General features: G+C 51.2%; 1 protein-coding gene across 4 annotated transcripts in view; it reads right to left on the reverse strand.

Moving 5' to 3' along the window:
- The window catches only part of GRM7 (glutamate metabotropic receptor 7), a 157,802-nt gene extending 156,960 nt beyond the window's left edge, over positions 1 to 842 (reverse strand). For 2 of the 4 annotated variants that reach the window (XR_010441855.1, XM_064724457.1), the window contains exon 1: positions 203 to 842. Coding sequence is in view for 3 of the 4 variants with exons in the window: in XM_064724457.1 (XP_064580527.1) it covers positions 203 to 712 (510 nt within the window). In the remaining variant the exon portion in view is untranslated. The remainder of the gene's footprint in view (positions 1 to 202) is intronic. The other 2 variants (XM_064724458.1, XM_064724459.1) reach the window with 1 other exon arrangement.
- Between the last annotated feature and the right edge of the window lie 11,843 nt (positions 843 to 12,685).

Below are 12,685 nucleotides of genomic sequence, written 5' to 3' on the forward strand. Positions count from 1 at the left end.
TTTTTTTTTTTTTTTTCCTTTCCTCTTTTCCCTCAGGCATTGCTTCGTGCAAATGGGGCGATAAATCCAGAAAGCGCCACGCACCGTGGAGAAGGGAGAGGGCGGCGGGGAGGGGAAGCAGCTGCTCCGGAGGGAGGCGGATGGAGCACCTGGAGAGGCACAGGGGAGCCGGGAGCGGCGGAGCCCCGCGGCACGGCCCTACCTGGAACAGCCGGAGGATGTTGGCCACCATAATGGACACGGAACTTCCCGACGCCCCGATCACTCCAACTACTTTCTCCGGCTTGACGAAGACGGGCGGCTCGCCGTTGGTGCACCTCACGTCGGAGGTGTCCTTCTGGATGAGCGCCTGCACGAAGGTGAGGGACTGCTCCAGCGCGTAGGTGTCCCGGGAGCAGGTGTCCAGGATGCGGGCGCCCAGCGTGACGTTGGGCAGCAGGTCCGGGTCGCTGTTGATCTGGTCCAGGGCGTAGAGCATCGCCTCCAGCCTGTGGATGCCGTTCTCCTTCTTGATGTCCCCGCAGGGGGAGCTCGGGGGGCCCTTGGCGTGCACGGGGAAGAGGCCGCCCAGGGTGATGTCCCCCTCCAGGCGGATGGAGTGGGGCGCGTACATCTCCTGCCCGCGGGCCGCCTCCCCGAGCAGCAGCTCCAGCAGGCAGCAGGGCAGCTCCAGCAGCGCCAGCAGCCGCAGCACCCTGCCCGGCCGGCCCATGGTGATGCCGCCGCCGCCCCCGGGCGCTGCCCCGCGCTCCCCGGGGGCCGGGCCGGCCGGGATGGGGTGGCCGGGGGAGGGCTGCGGGTTCGGCCGCCCTGCCCTGCCCTGCCCGCCGCGCTCCGGCACCGGCACTGGGAGCGCGCCGCGCCGCTGCCGCTTTAAACGGGCCCGGCCGCCCGCCCCCCGCCCGCCCCCCGCCCCGCCCGCCGCCGCTGCGCAGCGCCCGCCGCACCGCCCCGGCCGGCCGCGGGCACGGGCACCGGCGTGAAATCAGTGTGGGCATCAGCATGGGCACGGGCACCGGCATGGGCACCGGCATGGGCACGGCATCGCAATGGGCACGGGCACGGGGATGGAGCCGCGGGGTCCCGGCCCTGCCCGGGATGGGGCTGGCGGCTGTACCGGACCCGCGGCGCTGCCGACTGGGGAAGCGGAGGAACGAGGCGGCTCCGCACCCCGCACTCCGCTCCAGCTCCCCGTACCCGCTCACCGTTCCCCGCTCCCCGCACCCGCTCCCCGCGGCCGCAGCCAGAACCGGAGCGGGCTCGGGCAGCGCGGCTCGGGAGCGCCCGCCAAAGGCGCTGCGCGGGGGATGCTCGCTCGGCCCCGCCGGAGCAGCGGCAGCGGCAGCGGCAGGAGCAGCCTCATCCTCCGCCTCGCTCTCCGGCGGGGAGCGCAGCGCCGCGGGCTCTCCGCTCGCGGGGCCCGGCAGTGCCGCCGGGGACAGCCGGGGACAGCGGGAGCGCCCGGGCAGCCCAGGGCATCCAGAGCATCGATCCGGGTTGTGCCATGGGAACCAGAGCCTCCGCCCGCCGAGGTGGGTACCAATGGAGCGGTGAGGAGGAGGAGGAGTTTGGATGTAACCCCGTACTCCCAAACCCGAAGAAATGCAGCTGAGCTCGTTCTATTTTAAGATCTCCAGACCCATTTTTCTTCTGCACGCCCAGATCTCGAGGATGCTGGAACATCCTGGTTTTGTTCCCTTTACTCCAAAACTCTGACACCCAAAGGGACACCACCACCTGTTGCCATTCCCTCCTGACCAGCAAATCCATGCCCTGGCACATTCCCAATTGCAGCTAATGCAGAATGCATCTCTCACATGCTCCCACCAGACCAAGCACATTTTTTGGAGGCAAACTTTAATCTCTCCTTCATAAATACCAGACCAGGGGTAGCTGCTGTTCATCCCATGGCCTCTAACACACTCTGGACCAGCAGAACCCGTGTGCAGGAACCTGCCCAGTCACAGGATCACAGAGTGGTTTGCATTGGAGGGGCCTTAATGATTGTCTCATCCCACCCCTGCCATGGCAGGGACACCTCCCACTGTCCCAGGTGCTCCAGCATCAATGTCCAGCCTGGCCTTGGGCACTGCCAGGGATCCAGGGGCAGCCACAGCTGCTCTGAGCACCTGTGCCAGGGTCTCACCTCCCTCAGATCACCCACACATCTTAGAAAAGTGCCTCCCTTTACACTGCCAACAACAGAATGGGTGGGGTTGGAAGGGAGCTGAAGGACCATCCAGTTCCTCAGAGATTTTCTGTAGTGCTGTCAGACTCCCACCCTCTCTGCCAGGGGTTGGAGCTGAACCAGCCCCATCCCCATCCCCATCACCTGCACACACATCCCAGCTCCTTACATCACCTACTGCACATGGAATTTCCTTCCCAGTTCTCCCTTGTTCCCACCAGCTCCATCCCCTTTTGCATCTCCACCCAGGGAGAGCTCTTTGGTGCCTGTTTACCTCTTGCTCACTTAAAGCTCCTCAGTCAGAATCTTGCTTCTTCTTCTCCTTCTTATTCTTATTATTTCTGAGTCTTGTGATTGGAGCCTCACGTTTTCCTCGAGTGCTCAGTTCAGAAGGATGCGGAAATAAATCACTTCTTCTAATAAATCCCATTGTTTTGCTGGAAGTCACCTCATGATTTTGAAAGATGCAGCAGATGCACCAGGAGAAAAGGACAGAGTTTTACAGTATGCAGATATCTTTATTCTCCTCCTGATTTTATTGGTTGGAGCCCTGAAGCATCAAAGATTATTCTGATTACATTACACAAATTGATAGAGCAATCACTGCTCTGGATCCTCCTGATATCCATGAGAGTGCCCGGTCTCTCTCCCACTCTTGCTGAGCTAACAAGGACCGCTGGGCATCTCCTGGAAACCCTGTTTGTCACTTTGCAGTTTCCTGCCTTTGGAGCTGAACTCCCCTTCTCCTTGTACCTGAGCCCCATCCCCTCTGCTCTGAGCTACCCACACCCAATCTGGCCCTCTCAGACAGGAAACTAAATATAATAACAGCCTGTGCATCTCTCACTGCTGTGCTTTCCTTGGGAGAAATACCAGCCTCAGAGCTGAAAGGCCTTTCCCACCCCACAGATTCTGTCATGCTGTGATTTCCTTGGCCTTGCTGAGCACCTGGGGTGAGGCAGCGCTGACTAAACCCAGCAGAGAGTGTGTCACACCTGTGCTGGGCAACATCCCCTGTCCCTCTGCACCTAAAGGATGCCTCCCCTCCCCTGAGCCCACCTCGAGGGCCACTGTCACCATAGGACATGAAAGAACACAAGCACACACCGCTGTTCTCAAGGTGGAGGAAAAGTGAAGTTTATTTTGTGACTCTAACATTTATAGATTTCCAAAAGTGACAGTGGATTGGAGGGTGACAGTGCCACCTCTCCAATGACACTGGACAAACCAACAGTCCATCAAATTTCTCTTCTTCCATAAAAGAATGCAAAACAATGAGTTATTTACAGAATATTCAAAACCATTTCTTACCTTGCCTGTCAAATAAGACTCAGCCAAATTTCTCCTGGATAAGCAAAGACTTTGCCAGAAAGGAAGGGGCTCGTTTCTGGCACCCTCCAGGGTGTGGTGTGATCTCCAGCACAGGAGGATCCACTGTCAGAGCTGCTGTATAATTAAGCATTGCCTTTTTCTGGGCAGCTGGCAGAGCAGACACTAAATCTCATCACAGCCAACCGGTGGAAGCAGCCCAAAGAGCGATGGGCCAGCAGGAAGGAGGAATAAAACAATCCTTCAAATATTGGTGATGTGGCAGAGGCTGCCACGCAGGCAGAGGTCAGCCTGGACAACTGTAATGGACGTGGTACAAGCAATTAATTTGTTGGGTGAAGTCAGGCTCGGGAAGGCAGCCAGAGCTCCTGCTTATCTGCTGCTCAGAAAATAATGGATTTCTGGAGCAGAGGCCAGTGGAAAGCTCAGATCCTTAACTCGGGCTTTGTTGCTGCTGTTTACAAAGAGAAGGTGTCAGTGAGGCTCTGGTTTCCAGGGAGGACAGGGGACAGCAAATTCTCCTCAAGGATATGGTCGCTTAGATACCTCCCTGGATCCTTATTTATGTAAGGGAAACATTACTTTTACAACTGTAGCTTATTGAATTATAAAATATTAAAATATATTAAAATTATAAATAGATTGTAATTTATAAAAGATATGAAGTTATTAAATCTACAAGACATTATGGATTGTTTCCAGGACAAAACTGCAATGAACAGGTTGTGCTAAATGAACTATCTGGGCCTGATTCTCTGCAGCAGCACTGGTGTGACCCTGTGGAAAAGCAAACAGCTCTGAGAGCCAAGCTCAGCCATCCTTGGGTGCTCTCAGGGGCCCTGAGCATCACACACTGAGTTATCTTCCATCTGAAAATAACCCATCTCCCAGGGGCCCTGTGCCTCCGCTGCCCAGGAAGCAACAGGAGGAGGAGGAGGAGGAGCAGCAGCCCTTGGCCATGAGCTGAGGCCAAGCTGGTGACATCCAGGCTGGACCTGGCAGTGCCAGGCTCACCCTGGGTTGGAGATCTGAAGGTGGATCTCAATGACTTTGTGCAGGACGTGGTTAAAGTGTCCCGTAGCAGGGATCAGGGAAGGAGCAGAAGGGCAGGGGAGGAAGGCCCTGCCCCTACCAGGAGCTTTTGGGTGGTCTTGCACCCAAAAATTCTGCACTCTGCAGCAGTTCCCCTTTCAGAGCAGGAGCTCAGTGCCTCGGGGACAGCAGGCTGGTGGCATTTCCCAGCGCCAGGGGAAGCTCCCCCCCTGCAGCCCCATCCATCCCTGCCCAGCCCTGAGAGCCATGCAGCCCTTCCCGAGGAATGGATCAATCAATTGCACAGGAGACACCTTCCAAGTGCTCCTTGGAGATCACAAATCTTCCAAGCAGGCAGCTCTATTAGATGGCCACTTCAGCCAAATCATTAAACTGGCTGCCACTCACAGGGAACAATAACTTCTTCTTTCCAAACACTTATTATTCTCTGTTACTTATTTACTAAGAATATTTTGATTCGCTTAATGCTTGGAACATCTTCCTGCACTGCTGAATTAGAAATGATGGAATTGCACATTCAGGATAATTAAATAAGACAGCTTTCTCCCAATAATAATAGTGTTGTAATGTCAGACAATAAAGGGACCCAGCCAGCTCAGGCAGGTCTCCTCCTCCCCTTCTGGCTGTGCTGCCTGGACTTTTCCAAGGGACAAAGTGGCATTAAAGCTGATGGAATCACTCAGGATGCTCTTGAGAGGCTTTTCCCTCCCTGCCATCAGCGCCCCTTTTCTGTCCTTTGCAGCTTCACCAAATTTTAAACACTTTAAAGATACTTGATAGATTTTTTTTCCCCCCCCAAAGAACACAGGCAGAAAATGCTTTATACATTTCTGAAAAATACCTTGAACCAGTGCCATCTGTCCCAGCCCCTGGTTAGGGCACTTGGTCCCTTTCAGGGGAGATGGACACACCACTCACCATTGTGAAGCTTGGGGTGTGCTGCTCCTGCCAGCCCCAGAAACTGCTCAAACATCTCCATGGCAGGGAGCACCCAGCCTGAACCAGTCCAGCACCCACCCTGCAGAGCCCAGCACTGGCAGCACCCACCTGCAAATCCTGCAGATGAGTCCCTGATATTCTGCCATTGCTGCCCAGAAGTTCATTACTCTCACTGACTCTGTTTTTAGTAGCAGGGTGTGCACAACAGCACAGGGACTCTCTGAGGGATGACTTTGCCTGGATCAGAAAGGCTTTGTCTGGAATCTGCTCCCAGTGTGTGAGCCCAGGGCTGATCTCACACCAACCAGCAGGAAAAGCCTGGGCAGGGAGCCCCAGAACCAAGGAGCCCCAGAGGGGTTTGGGGTGGAAGGACCCTCAGAGAGCATCCCAACCCCTGTGCCATGGCAGGGACACCTTCCATAACCACACATTTGCACACTCACACCTTCCTGGCTTTCCAGTGTGTCCTTTTGGGAATTTAATGATTTTTTGTTGAACTAAGAGAGGTCACTTTAGCAGAGAAAAGGAACATCCTGGCACCTTGATGGATTTTGTTGTTTGCTGTAACAGAAAACTGCAGTTCCTGTGTTTGGGCACCAAACTCATCCCTCTTGGGCCAGCCCGGCCCCAGGCTCTGAGCCCTGGCTGCTGCTCCCCATCCCCAGGAATGATCCCAGGGGAGTCCCCAGCCAGGAGTCCCACCACAGCTGGCACCCTGCTAATTAGCCCTGACAAACCCTGATAATGAATCATTGAGAACACGAGTTAAGCATGAAATAAAGCAAACTCCAAGGATCTTATGTAATTCTTCCTACTTCAATGGCTGCAGGAATTGAGTCATGAGATTGTTTTGGAACATTTTATGACACAAGTCAGGAGAGCTCTTTGTAAATGAAGTTTTAACTTTTTTTCTTTAAGGGCCCTTCATGGCTGTGCACATTTTGTACAAGTGGAGATCTTTTCCTCATCTCTTTTATTTACTCCCTTAATGCCCTTCTTCATTCATGTTGTAGCAAGCCTGGGCTGTGCAAGGCTTTACCCTGTGTGCATCAACAGCAAACTCAGGCAAAAGCCATCGACGGCCTGGTGTCCCCAGGTACTGCTAACAGCTCCTTTCTGCTGCTGTGGGCTCAGGGCAGAGATCTTTACCTTTATTCTCCTGCTCTGATACACTGACTACCAGACAATCCTGAAAATTCCCATTTCCTGGTGCTTAACCATGGCTTTCCTTCATGGCCTGCCATACTCCATGAAATGAATTTTCCCCTGGCTTCACCTCTCCCAGCACTCACCTGGTGAGCCTCTGGATCCTGGGGTTCATCCCTGGGGGAGCCAGCGCTGGGTCCTGCAGTGCCATGCTGCATCACCCATCCCATCCTGAAAAAATGATGTCAAAATGCTTCTGTATATATTTATTGTGATAGGCAGGGCTGATGCCCAGATCTGATACAGATACTGGATCAAACCCTGTGCTCCCTGGCAATCTAATTTTATCCTGACACGTTGATTGCTCTCTCTTCATCTGTGGCTGCTGTCCCAAAGGGGCTAAGTGAGAGGAGCTGCATCTTTTTTTTAACTTTCCTGTAAGATGACATGAAATAAATTCAGAAGAACACACACAAGAACAATGTGGGGTTTGTTATTCACAAGACAGCTCTGAGAAGGGGAAAAAATTGGAGCTGAGATTCGTGAAGGATGGCACAAAATATGATGGAATTTCTGACTAATAAATCACAGAGAACCATTCCAAACCGAGGGGACTGGTCCATGCATTTTGGAAATCACTCTGTATTGCTGTCCCTGCTTTCCAGCAGGTGTTAAACATGGGATTTCCTGGAAAAGGCAGGCCAGGGCCTCATGTAGGCTGTGGGCAGATCTAATGGGAAATTACAGCTCCCAGACCAACCAGAGCCAACCCCAAATGCAGGTGCAGGGATCCCTAAGGGATCTGGAATTTCAGAGGAGCAATGTCCCTCACATGCAGCACCTCAGCAAGGGATGCTGAGCTTTGCCACAGGGCACAATTCATTACCTGTCATTTCAACAAGGGCTTGCAAGGATTTCCACAGATTTCCATGGCTATCAAACTCCAAATATAAAGCTGAGGAACGCCAGCAAGGGGCACAGCACCAGACCTGGCCAGCAAAAGCAGCCAGAGCCCTTGGAAGCACCACCAAAGCAAAGGCAGACAGAAGGAACAAGCCCCATGTCAGCCAGAAAGCCACAAGCAGGAGATGCCTGGGTGAAAAGCACATCTCCCCCTCCAGGATTGCTGTATTTTACCAGAAAATGCCCGTAATGAACCAATTTCCCCATTTAACTCTGCTGAGAGCAGCCAGAGCTGAGCCCCTGCTCTCCCCACCTGACCCCCAGTGCAGGGGAGGGTCCCTGGCCCCTCTCCCTGGGGGTCACAGGTTCAGCTCAGCAAATATTGGTGCTGCTAATGGCACAGGAAAACCTGGGGTCAATATTTGCACAGCCAAAGCGCTGCCCTTAATTTTCCTGCAAATATTTAAGGAAAAAGTCAAACAGAGACTCACCCTCCCGTCAGGAAAGCCTCATTTGCACCACTGACAATCCAGAGTTTCTCACTGAACCTCTCTCACTTCTAATAACCCAAAACTTAAAAGTGTTTCTTAATTTTAGCAGCTTTTTTTTTCTCCTGACCCAGATACCAACAAGCTTTTACTACTGGGAAATGCAATGTTCATGCAGCAGGGCTAAACCCATCATTTATTTCTGCATTAAACTTGGAGAGCTTCTCTCCTTTCTCTTTAACTCCCCACCTTGATGGTGCTCTGCATTCTCTCCAGGTTTGGAAGGTGTCTTGTGTTCCCCCTCTGGTTCCTCCATCAGCTCAGGGCCCAACCCTGCCTAAATCAAACTGAACATTTCAGACACACCAATGGTTGCTCAGGGTTGGCGTGAGCAGACAAGAATAAAATTGCTTTTTATAAGGTTTTTATTAAAAGCAATTCAGCTTGGAGAACCAGAGCATGAATTAAAGGAGTGGTGCTGGGCTGTGTGTTAATTGCAGCCAGTTAATTTAATTAGGGGTGGCTGATGAGGGCAGGGCAGTGCTGGCTCTGCCACAGCCATGGGGAAAATCCGTGTCCTCAAGACATCCCCTGGATTTTCTGCTGGTTTGACTCATTAGCAATTTTCCTTTTCATGCTCTTTGAGAGGGAAAAAACAAAACAAAAAAAAAAGGCATTTTGGAGAAGAGAGGAGCAAGTAAAAGACAGGCAAACCCATGAGAGCACTTAGGGAGGAGAGAGCCCTCCTGTGTCCCTGTGTTTGCTCGGGAACTTTTCCATTTACACCCAAGGCGCCAGCTCAGGGGTCACACCAGGCAGCCCCAGCACTGCTGAGGGCACAGGGGAGCCTCAGGAGCTTTTAGTGCTTCCAACCAACACAGGAATTCCAAACAGGAATTCAGGTTCAGTCCCATAAATCACAACTCCCATTGAAGCCCTGCTTGGGAGTGGGCAGGATTGGGATGTGCTGAGCTAATGTTTGAAATCAAAGTAACCACTGACAATCCTCCTGAAACACAGCAAATTTCCTTTATCCTCACTGCCAGGAAGGAGAATCTTCCCTTCCTTCATTACTTTATGTCCTCTTCTGTGTTTATGAGGCAAAAGTTATCTAGGCATTTCAACCATTAATTAATTGAAACTTCTGCTTAATCCCCACCAGAACTAGGCTGGAATTCTTTAGATTGGAGTGTTTTGGAATTAATTGTCCATCTCTATACCAATGAAATTGTGGATTTGTTCAAATCTAAGGAACATTTAAGGTTGGAGTTGATGTTCTTTTTCAGCTGTGATCATTCTGTGATTCAGTGAACACAGTCTGAAAATTCTGAAGGAAAAAATGACAATGAGAACATTCCTGAGGGAAGCAGACCCATCCCAGCTCCTCTTGTGGCCAAGGCTCCACATTGGGTCTCTCTTTAGTCAAAGCCTTCTCCTGGTCCTTTCACCCTTTTCCTGTGTGCTGGGAGAGCTCCAGAGCCAGTGGGAGTGTGGGTCTGGGGTCTGGGGAGATGGAAATGGGCTGGATTCCATGGATTGACAGAGAGAGGAGCAATCTGCACCCTCTCTTGTAGAGCAGAGGCCTCCAGAGAACGTGGCTGTGCTGGAGGAACAGCAAACCCTGGCCAGCCAAGAGCCACACCATAACAGCTGCATTATTTAAAATTATTTAATTGGCAGTGAGCGTGCAATCTAAGGCTGCAATACAAGCAAAAACCCACTTGAGCCAAATTGCTGGGACACAATCATTTGCTGATTAATCCCCAAAGCACACTGTAAAGGACATAGCCAAAGACTTCAGGACAATGGTCTTATTTTTACTGTGCCACATCATATTTTTCATTTAGCAGTGCAGTTCTTGTTAAAGACCTGTAATTTCATCTCTGGTTCACCCTGTGAGAAGCCTTTGCCTCGTCCCAAAATACCCACTCAGAAAAGCTTTCACCAGAAGCTTGCAACCAACAATAAAAACAATCACCTGAAACCACCCTCAATTTGGGGCATTTCCATCAATCCAGCTCCTGCTGATGCTCCCACTGGAGCTCGGGCTCTTAAATGATTTCTCACTTTCATCCTGGCTCTGAAACTGCACAAAATTCTCACATTTGGGCAGCGCTGGAAGCAAGAACAGCAAAGCTGCAAAGCTCCTGGGTCCCCGTGCGAGGCAGAGAGGATTTTGCCCGAAATGTCCCCATTTCCATCCATCCCTCATGCTAATTGAGTTCTAAACCTCCACTGGAGCTTCCTGTTGGCAGCTGCTGGCCCAGCTCGCATCCGTTCTGGGGCCATTCGTGTCTCCTGGGCTCCGGGTTCAGCTCCAGGTTTTCCACCCTTTTCCTGTGCAGGGCTCCAGGGAACGATTCCATTCCCTGCTGCTGCAGCTCCCTCCCTCCCTCTCAGCAATAACAAACCCACTAATTCTCACCGCTCCAAGACACCAGAGCCATAGCAATAAAACTTGCAAACAGAGGGGAGGGAGAGAAGCACGTAAATATGATTCAAACCTAAGCTGAAGTTACTAAAATCCAATTGAATTCAAATTTCTTTTCCTCCTTTCCCTGGCTGATGTTTCCCCAAAGCTACTCCCTTGAGTTACACGTGCACAGTCACCCTTCATTTCCATCAGCTGCATTCCCACGTTAGAAAAACCTCACCATTATGGAGAAACCTCAGCACCTTGTGTTGTTTATGGAAAAACCTCAGCACCTTGTGTTGCTTATGGAAAAACCTCAGCATCTTGTGTTGCTTATGGAGAAAACAATTTCAGTGATGAAGGTTTTGTCCAGGTGAGCTCTGAGTGCCTGGAATGACTCAAAAGCCAGGGATGCCTCTGACACAGGGAAGGGTTTGCAGGAATGAGACCAAGCAAATGTCTGACCCCCATTTGAAAAGGAGCAGAGCGTTTATAGAAGCACAACAAAGAGTTTGAGCAGTAGCAACCAGAAAAAAAGGGTATGAATTGGGTTTGGAGAACCATGGGAAGTGTCTCACCATCATCAGCCCAAATCTTCCTGCTGGAGCACAGGCAGGTGACCCAAGAGGTGACATCTGTGAAGCGGCCATGCAGGGGTGACACCGATGCTGTTGGATTTGGGGAGACTTTGGTTGTTTCCAGGATTTCAGCCCTAGGGAACAAGGAGAATGTTGGTTACCACTGTCTGCTTCTTACTGCCCAGGAAATGTTGATTTATGGCAAGCACAGCTCCCCAATTTAATGGGATTTTTGGTGGGATGAGAGAATTGACCATACAGGAGGTGTTGAGCGCAGACCTTCCAGAAACCAACTGGAAAATAATCTCAGATAACCAAGAAATTGCTGAGATCCTCCAAGATCATCCACTGAAGGGATTCCCAGAGCAGCTGGGGCTGCCCCTGGATCCTGGCAGTGCCCAAGGCCAGGCTGGACATTGGGGCTGGAGAACCTGGGGCAGTGGGAGGGGTCCCTGCCATGGCAGCCTTTAATGCCCCTTCCAACCCAACCCAACCCAACCCAACCCAACCCACTCTGTGATTCCCCTACAGAGCACACACAATAAATAAATAAATTTTTTGAGCACTCTCATGCAGAATCCCCTCCAGGGGCAGTGCTTTGGGTGCAGACACAGGGAGGTCACCCAGGGGTGGCTCCAGCCCCAGGAGTGACCACAGGATCAGCCCCGAGCTCGAGCTGAAATGTGAAACCTCCCCTGAGCTCCATCAGCCTGTGTGGAGGCCTCTTGCAGAACCAGCCCTAATATTCAAAATTTAGCAACACCATCTGTTAGGGACTTTGTTAAATAAAAACAACTCATTACTGAACTTAGATCTGGGAGAAGGATGGCTTTCCTTCACATACAACTGATTTTCTTCAGCTGGAAAAACACAAATAGTTGTTTCCCAGCATTTCTGAACCGTTTCCAAAGGTTTCTGACAGCAGCCACGTTCCTAACCTGTAGCCAAAGAAATAACTGTACTATTAATCTGGAGCTGGCAGTAACTCCTGACATTTGAATTATGCTGCTGAAAGGTGTCTTTTACCAGCTGGTAAATAACGATCCCCTAATTACAGATATAAATCTGGGGAGGTATGAATGCACAGCTCAAAGTGATGAAAATGTTTAATAAAATATGGCCCAGAAGTGGAGAGTGTGATTAGATTCAGCACCTTGACCATGGGGGGTTTCTGGATCTACTGGAAGAACCAGAACAGTCCCTGAGGATGGAACACCCCTGTCCCAGGGACAAACAGAATTGGTTGGGTGGTTACAATGAGTAAAACTGGTGGTTATAATGAGTAAAACTGGTGGTTATCATTGGTAAAACTGGTGGCTGTAATTGGTAAAACTGGTGGTTATAGCTGGTGATTATAACTGGTGGTTATAATTAGTAAAACTGGTGGTTGTAATTGGTGTAACTGGTGGTTATCATTGATATAACTGGTGGTTATAAGTGGTGGTTATCACTGGTGTAACTGGTGGCTATAATTAGTAAAACTGGTGGTTGCCATTGTCCCAGTAAATCTGAGCCACCAGTTTTGCATGAAACCCCTTCTTAGCTACCCACGTTCCTATGGCTGCAGCAGAGAAGAGCATTAATGATGAGCCCTGCTGATAATCAGCAGACCATTATTAATTTTGTTTCCCCAGTGAAGTTTGATGAA

Source organism: Zonotrichia leucophrys, chromosome 12 (genome assembly GCF_028769735.1).
Source record: "Zonotrichia leucophrys gambelii isolate GWCS_2022_RI chromosome 12, RI_Zleu_2.0, whole genome shotgun sequence".
Taxonomy (NCBI): Eukaryota; Metazoa; Chordata; class Aves; order Passeriformes; family Passerellidae; genus Zonotrichia; species Zonotrichia leucophrys.